This window comes from Ovis aries, chromosome 8 (genome assembly GCF_016772045.2).
Source record: "Ovis aries strain OAR_USU_Benz2616 breed Rambouillet chromosome 8, ARS-UI_Ramb_v3.0, whole genome shotgun sequence".
Taxonomy (NCBI): domain Eukaryota; kingdom Metazoa; phylum Chordata; class Mammalia; order Artiodactyla; family Bovidae; genus Ovis; species Ovis aries.
In genome coordinates this window covers 13,334,873-13,353,220 of record NC_056061.1, presented here as the reverse complement: position 1 = coordinate 13,353,220, position 18,348 = coordinate 13,334,873, and the positions used below count along the sequence as shown (strand labels likewise).

The following is an 18,348-nucleotide window of genomic DNA, read 5'->3' as shown; positions in this document are numbered from 1 at the left end:
GTGAAGAGAGAGTTTAAAAAACAAAAAAAGAATAAAGAAGAGAATCTTGAGAAACTAAGTACATTTCATAGCATAGGTATCTTCCCTCTTCTCATGTATTACTAAATAATGATTATTAATAAATAGCTCGCAAAATGAACATTTGAAAATAGAAATGTTACAAATCTATAGTATGAAAAGCCTGTTCTTTTAATTAGCTTTCATCTTTTTCTTTTAATCCCCAGGTTTATTTGTATTTCCTATCTATTGCCTTTGTAAAAAACAGAGAAAACGATCACGGACAGGAATGCACTGGTAAATTCAGGTGAGGTCACGTGACAGCGCTGGTCTGGGTAAGAACCGCACAGGATGATACACGCGTCAGAGGGCTGCACCTTGCGACCGCCTGGAGGAACCTCCTGCCTCCTCTTCCCCGTGTTCTCTGCAGGCCACAAAGCCTCTAGCTCCAGTGCATTCCCAACATGGAATCCTGTCCTTTCCGTATACAGATTGCTGCTTTTACGAAATGGTCACTTTCATAGACTATAAACATCTATATCATAGACTCTTCATGGTTCTTGGAAGACAATACTTTAATTAGAACCAGTTATCCTCAAAACTGTCTGAGCATGTGTCTCCTGAGCATTGCTTAGACTGTCTTTGTCCCTGACTCTCCCTCCGGGCCTTCTTCTGAGACTTGGGGTGAATAACTCAAGTGCCACCTGCACACCAAGCAAGGCCACCTTTCAGAAGATGGAGGCTTACCGCGTGCACCTGTTTTCATCTGTGTCCCAAGCATATAATTCCTTCCTCCTCCAGATGCTCTAATTGTTACAAATCTCAATGCCCAAAAAGGAACTAATGAAACTAAATGAGAAGACTCTGAAGTGTATACGTGTAGGGGTGTGAATGTGTGTGTATATACATATCTATATTAAAACTAGGTCCATACCTTGTTCTTGTCGACTTCCATGCCTCTACACTATTTTTCCGCATTTTTGTAGACGTATTTAAAGATGATCGTTCCTTTGTGGGCATAATTTGGTGATGTACTGAATTAAAGTCAGTGTAGACAGCAGGTGATTTTGATGTTGACCCTTTCTGTTTCTTGCTGTTTTTCTGTGTGTCTCAGAGGCAGACACGGAAATTTGTGCAGGGTCACCTCAAGGATTATCAAACTTTATAAACTGAAAAAACGGAGAGGCTGCTTCTGGGAAATTCTCGAGACCTAAACATTCAGTCTTCTTTTCAGATTTCTTACATGTTGGCGTACTTGCTTCACTCTATAGTTAATTTAAATGAGTTTGCTGTAGAGAGAACTGCTGAGGCCTTTGAACATATCCCCATTCTGCTAATTGTTTAACCAATTTGTGATAATAATTATGCTTTAGATTAAGCATATGGTATTATTTAAAACCCCACCCTCTCACCTCTCCTTTCTCTCTCTCTATTTGTCCCCAAGTTTTTCATAAACACAAATACTGTTTTTGAAGGATTTTTCTTACGTTTACTGCTTCAGTGCATAATAATGTGTCGGTATCTTCTTATGGACGGTTGATTTGAAACAAAACTTTCTATGTTCACAGGTTTATCTAAAACATAAACTGCTTTTAGAGAAGGAAGCAGAAAATTTTAAAAAAAAATTTTTTTTTCAGAACATTTTACCAAACTGAGAAGTCTTTAAAAGTAAGGAAAGGACAAGTAACTAAATTGTGTTTTATTTTGTTTTCATTATGAGTGTTCATCATTAAAGACCCCTAAGAAGCCTAAAGTTTCCACTTGTCTACAAATCCTTACCATTAGTTATTGGCATTGATGTAGCCATTTACTTGTCAGCTGCCTTTTCTTAATTGAAATAGATTATGTGATAAAACATGCATTAACATGGATAGTTTGTCTTGTTGGGCTTCAGAGTATAACATTTATCATTTTTATTTGATCTAAAAAGTCCATGATAGTGAAGTTTATGTGCACAGATAACAAGCCAGCACTTCCATTCTCTCTGAGTAACACTCAGAAAACCTTTACCGCTGGACTCGTCTGTTTCCAGTTAGAGGAGGCTGTGTCCATTTATGGTCCTAGAATAGCATATTTCAAAAGCATAGCATGATACAAGAAGTCATGCTGCAGCTTCACAGATTCTTCCGTGCCTCTACACTGTTTTTCCGTTCATCCAACTATCTATCAGTCCAACAAAGATTTATCGAGTGCCTAGTCTACATCCTTTAGTATGAGAACTGAGAAAATGGAAAGTTCTAGCCCTAAATCCACATAGTTTCGTCATAAAAGTGCTTAATTTTTGTAAATTAGTCTTTCCCTTCCTGGACTTAGGTGTTAGTTTAATGACGTGTGCATGCGATGAATTCTGAATCTAGTGGATGTGTCTGTGTATGATATGTGTATGTATATATATTTGGATATATACATGGCTGCATATGAATACATATATACCAACTAGCTAAATAATATACTCTCTGGTCCTGGATAATCTATTTCCTTAGGTTATTGTATCTGTGTGTCTGTTGTCTTTGGCCTACTCAGGGATTTTTTATTCCTTTCTTTGAATAACTTATCTTTTGGAGATATTTTTATATTATTTGGAAATGTTCCAGTTTTCCACTTAGAGAGCAGTGTCTGTTATCAGTGAAGGCTCTTTCATCAACACTTGTGATAGTGTGCACAGCATTGCACAGGATTTTCATTTTTATATTTCGTAGACTTTTTAAAATTAATGTGTGCATTTTTCACTTTCAGAGTTGCTATATATCTGGCCTTTCCCTGCTAGTGACTTATAGTAGGTATTTGTGAATTTTTTTGCTAAGTGTCATTAAGATCTTAAAAAAGGAAGGAGAAAGATAAAAGAGATTGTTTATATGTTAGTGCCAACATTGAAGGTAAAACAACCTTACCTTTTGGAGGAAATTTTAGAAATGCCTTTAGAAAAAGAAGTATGTGCATAAGATGAATATCTTTTTATCCAAGGCTTATCATTTTAGTATTTTTTATTATAAATGCAATATATGCTCCTTTAAAAAAAATCAGCTCTAAGGAATTATAAAATACAAATTCCTCTGCTTTTCCCCACCCCTTATTTTCTAGGGGTAACCACTCTTAATGGTTTGGTATAGGTCTTTCCAGATACTATCTAAAAATATACAAATAAGTAAATATGTGTGTGTGTGTATCTGTGTATGTATTTGTTTTGTACAAATAGAATAATAATATGCTTACTGTCCTGTGACTATTTTTCATTTTACTATGTATGGGTAGACATATTTCCATAAGTGTTTAAATATAGTTACCTCATTCTTTTGTAATTTACTACATATTCCATTGAGGGGCATACATTAATTTATTTAATCACTCCCCTATTAAATGGACATCAAGATTGTTTTCACTTCTCTGTTACAAAACATTGGTGAAGACCCTTTACATATATTTTTGTCACTGTGTGAACATTTTCATAAGTTTTAAAATTTGGTTTTTATATTTGTAATAAAATTTTAATGCATTTTGGATGAATGAAGATCATAGAGATAATACATTTAAGACCCTTTTCTTGGAGAAAAAGTTATGTAAAAGTGCACCATTTTTAAAGAAAAGCATATTTTGCAGGATAATTTGTCCTCATGCTTGATTAGCCAAATAAATATCTTGCCAACACAAAAGAAAATTCATCTTATTCCAATAAAAATAAAATGCAATGAGATGTCTATAATATAATGAGAGAAAGATACATTGATGTTTGGATTGCCTAGTTTTAAAACTTGAGGAATTTAAGTGAAATGGCTAAAGTGATCATATCTGTCACATTTTAAAAACACTATCCATGTTCATGCATGTTGTTCCACAGAGGAACCTAATCATGCCGTTGTGAAAAGTAGGAAGCAATATGTTGGTAATCATGAATGACCACAGTATCCACAGGAAAATAACTTTGAGTGTACATAAAGTTGATGGTTTGCTGGGGTGCTTACAAACAGAACAGCATGGCATTTACTTTACTATGATTCCCAGCATCTCCTGAAGGACTTCTGTGTGTGGAGTTAAGAAGAAAAGAGGAATCACACCTTTTGGCACAAACAGCATTCTCTTGCCACCACCCTGATTTTCTGATAGGTGCTATTGTTTCCTAAAGGTAGGGCAGACTGGAAAACAATCAAAGATAATTAAACACTGGTCAGGTTACAACCTGGGATCTTTAATTGTGCTGTCCTTTCTGGGATATCGGATTCATGAGTGCCTATCAGGAAATTCCCTTTCTTGTGTGACCCATCATCTCTTGAGTCCCAAGGCCACAGGTGAGTCTTTATCTTTTGATCCTATCACCCAAATAGATGGCCCAAGGCTCCCCTACAATACCTTCCAACAGTTTTCCAGTCCCCAAACAACCCAACCTCATTTTCTCCACTCCTCTGAGACTCTAACTGGCTCCTCTGCAGTAGAAAAGAGGAGGGAAGGAGTGGGTTAAAAACTCACTTAGGAACCTGCAAGGCAGTTTCATTCCTCTGGACCTTCGTCAAATTACAGTACATCTGCCAACACATCGATCTAGTTTCTCCCTTATTAAACAATGCAGTTGTTTTTAACACTACAATTTTATAAGCTCTATTGAATTCATGATTATAATAGTGGCCTAAGTAATATTAATTGGTATACTACATTAAGTACCAAGATAAAAATTCATACCAAATGCCATTTTATATTTGAATTTTTTATGCAAGCTGCGCATATGCCTTAATGTCAGTCTTCCCATTGGATTGTGTGCTTAACCTTTCATATTTGTGGCTGAGATCTGTCTCAACTCTTGAAAGTAATCTTTCCTGTGGTCAGCTTTATTGTTTTCTGTTAATGCCTGTTATAAATACAGCCTTAAGGTCCAATAATGCACTTTAAAATACTTGTGTCATTTTAAGTAATCTGACAGAGTTGAAGAAACTGATTGCAATGTTTTGATGGAGACAGTAGGATAACAGTGTTAGCAAATAGATGTCACCTCTTTAAATCCGGCAGGCGAGCAGGGAGGAGGGTAGAATCAGAAGCTGAAAATTTAAACCAAGTAAAACATACCTGAAAAAGATATAGCCAAGATTCCGAAACATACAGTAATTCTAAAAGTTGGTATTAGGAGCTCGAACCTAGCAAGCAATTAATACATGTTACGTAATAACCTCATTGGAATATTTGGTTAAAATATTCAATTAATTTCCACTGCATGTTTTAGCTGCATTTTTTATTTTTCATGAAATTTATAAAAGAAATTCTACCAACTAATACCATAGTAAATCAAAACTACCATTAATAGCCAGTGTAAGCATATTTTGTTTGTTCAAATCATTGTATTTTAATTATGACATCTTCCTCTGGAAAATAAGTTGCAAATCCCATTTTAATATGAATATCCATAACGATTGTTTTAATAATTATGAAATAATTATAAATTTGGTCTGAATGAAATCAGAGTCCAAATTTGGGGAGTGTTCAAGATTGTGAAATGCTGCCTTTCCAATGCAAACCTTTAAAGAGAAAGACACTTCTTTGTAAATCATAGAGGGGTTTCGCTGGTGGCTCAGATGGTAAAGAATCCACCTGCAATGCGGGAGACCTGGGTTCGATCCCTGGACTGGGAAGATCCCCTGAAGGAGGGCAGGGCTACCCACTGCAGTACTCTTGCTTGGAGAATCTCCATGGACAGAGGAGCCTGTAGGCTACAGTCCATGGGGGCCGCAAAGAGTCGGACACGACTGAGGGACTAAGCACAGCAGAGAGGGTAAAGCTGTACTCATTTCAGAGCCAACTGTTGTGTGGGGCTTGTACTGTACATCGCTGTTCTGGGGCTGGAACTTTAGTCACTTAATCAGAATCCAAGAAACAGAGTCTCAGTAGTGTGAGAGTTGCAGTCATCTTTTTGGATCATTAGCTGAAGCCTTCAAATATCACATAGTTTACATTTCCTCATGAAAAAAAAAGTATTAGTCACTCAGTCATGTCTGACTCTGCAACCCTATGGACTATATAACCTCATGGTGCCAATTTAGCAGCATGTAACTTTCCATGTTAGAAATTATGTTCTTTTTTGGCTAAAGAAGTGACTGTTTTGAGACTATCAATATGGCCTTAAAAGGCAATGAATTTAAAAAAAAAAAAAACACACAAAAGATTGCTACTACCTTTTTTTGGCCACTTCCTTTTAGTTTACAAAAGAAATTTCATTAGGTGTATTTAACTCTGCTTTGCTTAGATTACACAACCTTGTTAGCAAAGAAAATATTTTTTTTGTTTTTTTCATGGCTATCCCACATTTTTGTCGCTCTGATCCGTCATACTACTTTTTTCCCTGCTTGTAAAGTGATATTCACATACTTGAACATCAAGTTTCTGTTTTCTTTCTAGATTTCTTAATTATCTTGCTTTTGCCCTCTGCAGTCCCCTTCCTATCTTGACTGAACGTGGGATAACTTCTTGTCTGACCATTAACTTTTTTGACTCTAATGAAATTCAAACTGAAAGGACTCCACAGTTTGGCCCTGGTAGTAGATATGTAAGTTGAAACATGCCAGGACAGCTTGGAACACTGTCCCTCTTCTTGATAGGAGTTGGAACACCCTGGGCTGCCCTCTTGTTGTTACCCAGTCCTTAAGTCCTGTCGGATTCTTTGTGACCCCACGGACGGCAGCACGCCAGACCCAGCCCTCTGATATGAAGTAAAATGAATGAGAAGATGTCAGTTGAATCAGAGAGCCTAGAAATACTCTAAAGCGTAGCTTTCAAAATTGCTTCAGGACTACTGTAAGGTCAGTATTGTGTTTGCATCTTGGTTGGACAGAAAGCACGTGTGGACATTCATTCAGGGTGACCCCCAAGTCATTCTTGATTCATCCAAAATGGCCAGATGTGTGCCTGGGGGTCTTTGTTTCAACAAAAACCCCACAGCTTGGTCTTAAGGCTGGATTTATAATGTTGTCACATTTGTATGTAAGACTTGACCATGGATCCATACTCTGTGACCATTATTAGACTTTCTGATAGTCTACAGTGGATGGCATTGAATGTAACTCATATCAGCCCTTTTCTAGAGAAACCTTGCAAAGTTTGCAAATGTTCAACATTTTCATTGATATGAAAACCCACACTCAAGGTATATTAGTATAGGTTTATTATGTAATATGGAAGAACTTAAGGAAGGGTCAAGCTTGGGTGTTCAATGCCCCCCAAATTGCTGAGATAATGTTACTTCAGATTTTTCCTTGTAGCTGGCCCAGTACTTTGGTTATCAGTTCCCTGTAAAGTTAGGTGTTCACCTCATGCTCCCGCTGGAGAAATAGTGTGAATAATAAAGTCAAGTTCTTAAAAATAATATTTTCACTATATATTATTTCTTCTATGTCCAAATATACCTTTATTCTTTCAAGTAAACACTATCTAAATATATGATAGAAGTATCTGAAATTTTCAGTTTATACAAAATTAGCATGCTTTGTGTTCCTTTGTAAAGAAAATTCTAGATAAAGTGTGCTTTTTATCAGCTGATTACAAACCCTTTCTTTAAGACATATTATTTTAAATTCTATATGGCAAGAGCTTAATTTTATTTGATCATATTCATCATAATTAAAAGTCTTTAGATGGTCTTGGAAAAAGTAAACCTACCTTGTATTTTGTATGAAACTTAGAACACTAATTGGTATATTGGAAAAAAAAAAAAATATATATATATATATATATACACACACACACCTTAACAAGGACAATCTGTTACAGATTTTTAATATAAAAATTAATTGACAATCTTGTTTATTATGAAAGACATTATTAGTTTAATAAGTAATAAGTTCTGAGATATCATAAAAATAATTTTGTGTTGAAAGAACATGAAGACAGTGGCATAAAAATGTTAGGTTAACACATTATTTATTAAGAAGCCACAACAATTAGTTGTTTTGTTTCTACTGCAAACAAAATTATTAGATGTCTTCAGGAAACAAATTTATTTATATGTATATATATGTTGCAAAATTGTGGGCCTATTCTCTTTTTCAAAAAGAATGTAAAATACTAAAGAGAAAAACATTTGAGTCTTTAATCTGTCGTTATTGTATATTTAGAAATTGCAGTTCTAAAGAATAAATTTTACTTCCTTTGAATTACCAGAATATATTCCATTTAAATTACATTCTCACAAACAATAGCAAATGAGAAGGATGTGTTAATTTTAAGATGAGTGACTTTCACTAGTAGGGTGTACCAGATCTTGTCCATAGTCTCATTACATTCTTTTCATCTTCTGTAACATTAATAATGTCATACTCCTTTTCATAGTAATGTATGAGCCTGGTTGAAAAGAGATTTTCTTTGCTTTTTCAATGACATTGGCAAATATTTATGTAATTTTACTTCTTATCCCTTTCTACATTTCATTGGTCATACTATTAACTTTGGTATTCGTAAAACTATGTGGAGGAAGTCATTTTGAATATATTTTAAGAAAGAGGCATGTAGAAATAAGAAAATAGAAAATATTAATACTCTTTTGTAGAAATTCCTAAAAGAAAATTGGAAAGGAAACAAATTCTGTTATGATGAAAATGTTGAAAAATTGGGAGTGTTTCAGACTTTAATTTCTTACCTTTTTATAGTGATCAGCTTCTTATCTCCAAGTGGTTATTTCATGCTGTTGGTTCCATGAATTGTGCTTTTAGCATAATATATAACTCCTCCTCCCCACTATTCTAGTGTTTATACATTAATTACTTTTAAGAAAAGAAGAAATTAGTGAGTTAAGGTCAGGGAAACTGGGTTTATTACCATTTTCCAATAGCACTAATGTATAGTCCCTTTAACCTTCCATATGGTGCTTTGTGTGATGAGAGTATGTAACATTTATCTATGTTATTAGTGCCTTATTTTCTTCACTTGACTTTGTTTCTTATCTGAAGAGCCATATATTTTTGTGAGTGTTTCTTTGTCCTTCTATGTAAAGTGCTGATGAGACACTTTAGGAATATATATATATATATATGTAGGCTGCATTTGCCAGTTCATTCACTGTATTTTCTCCAGAACAGCAGGTTAGCCAATATATTTTTCTTAAATTCATCGTCATTTTTAAGCTAAAGTATTTTAAAAAAAGGATCTTAAGCACCATAAACTGAAGCCATTACAACTGAAATGTATTTTTAAGCCACCAAAAAGAATGCTGATTATTAAACTTTAAAACAAGAGTTGGAATGGCTATAAGTCTTTATAGCTCCAATTAGGACAAAATTACAAAGCATTAAAAATAAAAGTAATTATATGGTACTTCAGGAATTTGACCAGTTTACTACCACTTGTCTTTGATAATACTTTGTCTGTAATTCCACAGAGATGCCGAAGAATTGATGGTGTTTGCTATTTAAATGGAGTTACTCATTCACAGTGGGCTTTATGAACAGTGAGACATTTGGACAATATATTATCCTGCTCTTCTTGGTCTTTGCCTTTTGTGTCAGTTTTATACAAAAAGCTGGTGTTGTTGTATTCTTTATGTACCATAGTATATAATTTGACTTTTCCTGATGAATGTATAATGCATAATTAAAATAAATCATGTGTTTAGAAAAGACAAAGACACAGGTTGTATATGCAAATATGTGTAAATATTTGACAAAGAAAAAAGAGGAGAAGAATCTTCCTGCCAACAGATACGTCCTGCTGGATGGGACGTGGAAATTAACAGATTTTTTTTTTTTTTTAAGCAGTGAAATTTAAAAATCTATTACCTCAAGAATTTTCAGTGGATATGTATCAGTGTAACGATCCTTCTTCATAAATACATTCTCACTTGCTGCTGGCGGTAAAAGCAACCCACGTGTCAGATCACACAAATTTTAGGGTCAAGCCTTTCAAAAGATGGACACCTTGTAAGACTCTGGAGCCCAATTTTGGACTTTTAGTAATGTCCTTATGGCTCTGTGCTGTGGTTGGGCTTCTACATTTATTTTTTGTTGTTTCTGGTTGATTGTTTTAGAATGGAAGGGTAATCTTAATCATGAGATCAGATCTTATGGAGGGGTATAACAACATTCACTCTACTTGGATGCAGATCATAAAGGGAACCATCTACGCTGTCACTGTATGAAAACTGTTGTGTGGATTCCTGTGGAGTGCTGTTTACTTGCATGATGTGTGCAGGACATCATGCACCGTCATCTAGCAATGCCTAATAAAAGTTTTTAAAAGAGAAGACTCTTGGTGTTTTTCCCAGTAGATTTGGAATTTAAGACATCAAAAGGTAATATTGGGCAGTGCCAAAGTTACATGTATGTAAGTAAATCTGGAACGTTATTGAAGTCATGTCTGCACTAGATTCTTAAGAATGGAAAAGCAGGAATGCACCGAAATTCACGGGTGTGCGTTTTGGAAGGCGGGTCGTGTTGTGTTGCTGTGGCAGATTTTGAGGAAAGCACACAGGACAGTCACGATCGTTCTGTATGGAGTGTGATAAAGACACAAACACTGTAAAAGTAAGAGTTTGGCTTAGGGTAGTGATTGCTCCTCAGACAGAAGGGGCCGGCATGGAGTGGGAAAAGCAGAAACTGCTAACCATTAAAGCTAAATATATACGCCTTCCTTATAATGCCTTCCTAGATACATCATTAGGGAAACAAGGGCATTTGTTGGCCAAAGGACGCGTATAAGCATTCCTGTCAACAGTAAAGTGGACAAGTACACTGGGGTATATTTACATATATTTATACGATGAAATATAATTATAAGACAATAACAATGAAAAATAATAATTTTAAAAATCTACAGAGCAATGCATGGGCTTCCCTGATGGCTGTGGTAAAGAATTAACCTGCCAGTGCAGGAGACACAGGTTAGATCCCTGGGTCAGGAAGATGCCCTGGAGAAGAAAATGGCAACATACTCCAGTATTCTTGCCTGGGAAATCCCATGAACAGAGGAGCCTGGTAGACTACAGTCCATGTGGTTGCAAAAGAGTTGGACATAACTACTCAACAACAGCAATGCACAAAAATGTGGTTGACTCTCACGGACTTGGTTGAACAAATGAAGCCAGAGGCAACAAGGATACGTTGATAGAACCATCAACACAGATGAAACTCATCAATGGTGATAAAAGATACAACACTGGTTACTTTGGCAGTGGGGACAGTCATTGACTAGGAAGGGATGATGAAAAATACAGTATCACTTCATCTGGGTGTTAGACGAGGCACTGGCCAGAGGACGGATGGGGTGTGTGGGGCCCTGGCGCTGCTTGCCGCCTCCCTGCAGGGCCCACACCCGCTGCTGCCCACCCCTGTGGACAAGGGTTCCAAGAGAAGGGGGTCTCCTGCATGCGCACAAGGGGCGGGACAGCGAGGCTGTGACATCTGTGCGTCAGCAACACATCCCGAGGCTGTCTCATCCTGCGTGTGTAAAGGAAGTTGTTCTGTTTGCTTGTCTTTTAATTGAGGAGGTGAATTTTTAAGTTCAATCTAATGTTATGGCGAGGCTAGAAGATAGCTATCTGCAGAGTCCTGGTTGCATCTTCCATTCACCAGATCACTTCTAAACCTGGCTGACGAAATCTCTACGTCTCAATTAAACAGTATCCCAAAGAAAAGAAACAGAAGGAGAATGGGATGAAAGGGAGAAAGAAAGGAAAGAGGAAAGAAAAGGACATTTGAGAAGCTAGAATAGGAAGAAGGAGCCAGGAGTTACCTGAAAGAGCCTGGATCCAGGTGGAAATGAAGTGAAATCAGGACAGTTGGAAACCCCATCTGATTTTAGAACTAAAGGCATTTTTGTGTGTGTGACTAAATTAGAGTGTCTGATTCCCCTCAAACATTAGAATTAACCACTGTTAAATTATTTGTTAGCATTGAGTGTGTCTTCAGTCACTTCAGTCATGTTCTTAGCCCTGTAGGCTCCTCTGTCCATGGGATTCTCCAGGTGAGAATACTGGAACTGGTTGCCATGCCCTCCTCCAGGGGATATTCCTGAGCCAGGGACTGAACCCACGTCTCTTATGTTTCCTGCATTAGCAGGCAGGCTCTTTACCACTAGCACCACCCAGAAAGCTCAATGACTGAGTCTAAATAACTTGCTCCATCATAAAGCCTGTCAGGGACAGAGCTGAGATCTGAACCCAGGCTGAGGAAGACCCTTGAGTCACAGCACTAGATTGCTTCCTCATCTCCTCTTATTAACCAGGGAATCAGGCAAGCTACCTTATCCATTTTTTAACATCTGCAGTTTTTTGCAAAGAAAGTGAAAGATGCCTAATTGTGTCTGACTCTTTGTAACTCCAATTCTCCAGGTCAAAACACTGGAGTGGGTAGCTTCTCCCTTCTCCAGGGGATCTTCCCAACCCAGGGACTGAACCCAGGTCTCCTGCATTGCAGGCGGATTCTTTACCAGCTGAGCCACCAGAGAAGCCCAAGAATACTGGAGTGGGTAACCTATCCCTTCTGCAGCGGATCTTCCTGACCCAGGAATCGAACCAGGGTCTCCTGCATTGCAGGTGGATTCTTTACCAACTGAGCTACCGGGGACAAAGGAACATTGGGAAATAGGGAATAATAACTCACACAGAGTTGAGGCTCCCATCACATGAGACCATGTGTCTGCAAGCTCACACAATAATGCCAATGATGTTCTCTGACTTATTTGTTGAAAACTTATTCAATATTTTTTATTTAGTTAATTTTTTTTTTAGTAAACATATATTGAGCTCCTCCTTTGTAAAACGATACGTAATGTATATGCATTTCAGAGAAGACTAGGCCCCAACACCAGTCTAATGGAGAGAGTGCTAGGCAAAGGTTTAAGGTATACAGCATCAGGATTTGACTTACATATCAATACATCATGAAAGGATTATCACAGTAAAGTTTAGTGAACACCCATCATCTCATATAAACAGAAAAATTTTTTAAATAGAAAAAACAATTTTTCTTTGTGATGAGAACTTTAAGATTTACTTTCTTAAAAACTTCCAAATGTCATATGAGCAGCGTTAATTGTATTTATCCTATTGTGCATTACATCCCTAGTACTTATTGCTAAAAGTTTGTGCCTTTTGATTGACTTCATCCAATCTTCGTTCCCCCTACTCCCTGCCTCTGGTAACCACAGAGCTTAATCTGTTTTTCTGTGAGTTTATTTTTGAAGTATAATTATCTAGAACACTGTCAGTTCCTGTTACACAACACAGTAATCTGATTTTTCTATACATTTCAAAGTGATCACCACAGTAAGTCTAGTGACCATATGTTAACATACAAAGATGCTACACAGGTATTGATTATAGACCTCATACTAGGCATTTCATACCTGTGTCTCATTAATTTTACACCTGAAAGTTTGTGGAGAGGTGTAAGCTTTCAGATGACTTGAATTCTTCAGCAAGGAACTTCGATCACATGAGTAAGATGCTCTGGGTACTAAAACAGTGTAACTTGAACCCAAAGAACTGGCTTCTGCTGCCTGCTCCTGGGTAATATGGCCTTGGAACAGGTATTCGGTCTTTCTGTAGACAATTTCCCTTCCTTGAATATAGTAGAACCAGATTTCTCACCTTATTATGTGAACAGTAATATGTAATAAAGTCAAACTACAGCATTAAAAACCATTCATAACTGTATACAGTTAAATTTTGCTTTAACAACTGCACAATGGGAATAAATATACTGGGGATAAATGTTCATACAGGAGGTTCAAAGTAGTATTCAATGAATGGCAACTCCCTTCTGCTTCCCTCACAAAAAACACACTTGACCCAGAGAATGTTCTTAATAATCGCTGGGTTTTAACATGTGAACTCAGTTGTTCAGTCGTGTCCAACTCTCTGTGACCCTATGAACTGTAGCCCAACAGTCTCGTAGTGACCCCAAATTAATAGATTTCTCATCCTGGTTATTAATTCAATGTTGAATTAATGTAGTGGCTTGCCAAATTAGAATTTTGGTTTACCTTGTTAGACATGATTGCAGACTTTAAGACTCTTTGAGACTTGTTTCTCTTAGCTGATCTACTATTTAAATTAGGTTCAGGAAGTACCCGCATGAGGACAGCCCAAGAAATCATCCAGGCATTCCATGAGGGAGGTTGGGGTACTCCCCCTGCACACACAGCCAGCAGCACAGAAGCCCTTTCAACATCCAGAAATAGATCTCCCATTGAGCCTCTGTTTATCTCCTCTGACCATAAAAAGCAGCTGGCTCGGCAGGAAAGACTGGTGGCTGCAATTAACTCCAGGAGACTGTAAGCCCAGTCCCAAGCAACATGAATAAAGGCTACTCAAAGAACTTTTGGAGTCATGTTGCTAGCTCATTGCTAGGACCATTCGGTCATCTGAGGAGGAAATCTATGAGCTAAACACGAGACAAACTGCAACATTTCCTGTAGCCACCAGAGGCACTCAGAATCATCATATTATTCTGGGAGATGCTTCAGAATGATGATCAAATATCTAAAAACTGATTAAATGCTGATGGCATTTTGTTAAATGAAAAGCATCCAAAAAAAAAAAAAAAAGGATTGCTTGATCCCATTGTTTTCCTCTTCTGTGACTTGGTATTCAAACTTTTGCTCAATATTAGACTAATAGGAGCTTCCCTTATAGCTCAGTCAGTAAAGAATGTGCCTGCAATTCAGGAGACCCAGGTTCGATTCCCTGGTTGGGAAGATCCTCTGGAGAAGGAAATGGCAACCCACTCCAGTATTCTTGCCTGGCTACAGTCCATGCGTTCGAAAGAGTCAGACACGACTTAGCGACTAAAAGAAAGTGAGAGACTAATAGTAGTTGCAAAGAAAAAGCTGAATCAGAATTTTTAAAGCCACTGGAGGCAATAAGAGGTCTGTATTGGAACACTTTACACTTCATCGCTAAGCAATTACCAGGTCATTCGGAAACAACGTTAAACATCTCTCATATTTTTGCTAAGAGCCCTTAAGACCACTATTTTTGTTGCTTATTTTCTATACAAATGAATTAATAAAGGCCTAGAAAATTGCAGTAATTTAATTCACTATGCATGTGTCCAGGAGCAGAAACAGGAAGTATCAAGTGCAACCGAATGACCATCTGAGGCTCATTTCAAATTTATATTAACTTGGTATTATTAATATTCTTGAGCTCATGCTCAGTCGTGACTGACTCTTCACGACCCCGTGGACTGTGGCTCCCCAGGCTCCTCTGTCCGTGGGATTCTCCAGGCAAGAATACTGGAGGAGGTTGCCATTTCCTTCTCCAGAGGATCTTCCCAACCCAGGGATCGAACCCCTATCTCTTGCATCTCCTGCACTGGCCGGCAGATTCTTTACCACCAGCGCCACCCGGGAGGGACGCCCATTAAATAAGCCAAGAAAGGCCCCAAGTTTTTACCCCCAAAACTTCTCTGGGGCCCAACAGTTGCTTTTAAAGCTACAGGTAGGCATTTTGTATTATAAAAGTCTAGCTCTTTGCTTTTATTGCATCTAAAATTTGTTTTTTATAAAACTAAAATAAATATTTCTAGGGTGCAGTTTCTACAATGTTGTAAACCCTCGATAGCTGATGGATCCCTGCTGAATACAATAAAAATAAAAACCAGTTACTGGAAAAGGTAAGAATAAGCAAAACTAAGCAGGTTGTGGTGGGAAATCAAATATGGAGAAGCAGCCCCCTTCGTGGGAGGGTCTCGATTGTTTTCCTTGAATGTTTTGCTCCAAGGCATGATTGTAGAGGACACAGCTGCAAAAATTTCAGTTGAACCCCCTGCCATCTTCACCTGCCTTCAGAACTAAGAAGATAGGTCAGGAGGGGGATTGTGGAGGGGAGAGAGTGGAGAAGGAGAAATGAATGAAAAGAGGAAATCTCAGCAGAGAAACAGAATCTATTTTTAAAAGAACCAAATAAAACTCTCAGACTGGAAAAATGCAACATCTGGAAAAATTCACTGGTTGAATTCAGAACTATAACAGAGATAGCTGAGTAAAGTGTCAGTAAACTTGAGGACAGATCAATAAGAAATATTATATCTGAAGAATAGAATTTTTTAAAAATGAATAGAATCTTAAGAATCTCTCAAAGTCACTCAGTCGTGTCCGACTTTTTGTGACCCCGTGCACTGCAGCCCACCAGGCTCCTCTGTCCATGGGATTCTCCAGGCCAGAATACTAGAGTGGGTAGCCATTCCCTTCTCCAGGGGATCTTCCCAACCCAGGGATCGAACCCAGGTTTCCAGAATTGCAGGTGGATTTTTTACCGTCTGAGCCACCAGGGAAGCCCTGTGTAGGATGATATCAAAAATTCTCATCTATGTAAACTTAAACTCCTAGACAGAGAGAAAGAGATTGGAGGATAGACTACAACTGGACACAAGAAATCTTTTGGGAAAATAGTAACTTGATTGTGGTAATGATTTATACACCCGTGGAAACTCATTCAACCATACACTTTAAATATAAAAGTTTAACGTCCATTCTATATCAGTGAGACAGTTTAAATGATTTAAAATTATATACACATGCAAAAAAGTAAATGTTCTTACACACAAATAAGATTTTTGGTTTTTTTAATATTCTTTTTCGTATTTTCTAAATTCTCATTATATACATGTCTTTTTGTGTTTTGTTCAAGTTCTATGTTTTAAAATTGGGAAAAATTAAAATTGTTTCTAAACAAGCAACTTTACTTTGCCAGCAAAGGTCTGTCTAGTCAAAGCTATGGTTTTTCTGGTAGTCATGTATGGATGTAAGAGTTGGACCATAAAGAAAGCTGAGCACCGAAGAATTGATGCTTTTGAACTGCGGTGTTGGAGAAGACTCTTGAGAGTACCTTGGACAGCAAGGAGATCCAACCAGCCCATCCTAAAGGAAATCAGTCCTGAATATTCAGTGAAAGGACTGATGTTGAAACTGAAACTCCAATACTTTGGCCACCTGATGCGAAGAACTGACTCACTTGAAAAGACCCTGATGCTGGGAAAGATTGAGGGCAGGAGGAGGAGGGGAGGACAGAGGATGAGATGGATGGATGGCATCACTGACTCAATGGACATGAGTTTGAGTAGGCTCTGGGAGTTGGTGATAGACAGGGAAGCCTGGTGTGCTGTAGTCCATGGGGTTGCAAAGAGTCAGACACGACTGAGCGACTGAACTGAACTGAACTGAACTGAAATAAGCAAGTTAGTTTAAATATAGTATTACTTATCTGGTTTTGTCTTTGGGTACTTTCTATTAAAGTTTTAGAGAAAATTTAAGTATTATATTTGTCTTACCTATTGGATATGCTGTGTGTTTAGAGTGTTTCTTGGTTTATTTTATTTGAAATAGCATGCCTCCTATTAAGTTTTGATTTGTGGCTGTCTGAAAGACGAGGAAAACACAAAAATGCTTAAATCAAAAATAGCTGTCTTACCATACTTAAATGGTTCAAACCTAAGCCAAAAAGAGTATATTCCAATCTACTCAGTGTATATGGATTAAAATTACCTACTGAGTTCATTATTAACTTTTTAAAGTTTTATTAATGAAAATCAGCAGAATCACCATGTTTTGTTATTATGATAATTGTTTCCATAACCATTTTAAACACTGCATGAGAATTTTGTCTCTTCTTAAGCATATTTCTTCTAGTATGTGACTATAAGAACTCATATTTTGTGAATGTGGGCAGAAGAACTAGTTTATTAAGTAAATGTTTCTTTGTCTCTGATAGTTTACTGATATATATATAAATGTTAAATAGAAGAAGCCCAAGGCAATTGATTTCATAAACCATTGTATTGCCACTATTTTCTCCTTTTTATAAGGCCCCTTGGGTTTTATCACATAACTTTTTTTTAAATTAGAAGTTACAAATGAAGAGCCAAATGGTTTTAATTTGCAGTTAAGCTAAAAAGAAAGCAAATTAAGTGTTTTGTAGACAAAAATTTAACTAATAACCTATTTGGTGTTGCTAACAGTGATTGCATTTCATCACCTCATTATCATCATATAGCCTTAGTAATAGGCCTAGAGTCTCAGGCTGTGCCCTCCAAAACAGCAGAGCCCAAGATCAGATCTTGCTTGTAGGTAATAGTTTATTCTGGCATGTGAATCTAAGAAACAAGAGCAGCAGCTGGGAGAATGAAACAGGAAAGGAGAGTGGATTTATCAAAGGCTGCATTATCAAGGCACTGTTGCCTCTGCGGGCACCTCGCCTCAATCAATCCTCGAGGTCCCTCTGAAGAGCTAGGTAGAATGTTTCTCAAAGTGTCCACCCTGAAAACAGAGGAGGGGATGTTTATCCACCTGCTCTGATTCCCATTAGTTGAGGGTTGCTCCATGGAACAAAACTCCCTCATACTTCCATGTACGTGAATCTCAAGGGCTCAGCAGTCTCCGCAGAGC

At 37.4% G+C, this 18,348-nt stretch overlaps 1 protein-coding gene across 2 annotated transcripts in view; it reads left to right on the top strand.

The window, feature by feature from the left end:
• The window catches only part of RNF217 (ring finger protein 217), a 128,661-nt gene extending 118,457 nt beyond the window's left edge, over positions 1-10,204 (top strand). For both annotated transcript variants that reach the window (XM_042253209.2, XM_027972333.3), the window contains one exon: positions 225-10,204. In XM_042253209.2, coding sequence (XP_042109143.1) covers positions 225-298 — 74 coding nt within the window. In that variant the 3' untranslated portion in view covers positions 299-10,204. The remainder of the gene's footprint in view (positions 1-224) is intronic.
• Positions 10,205-18,348: the final 8,144 nt, after the last annotated feature.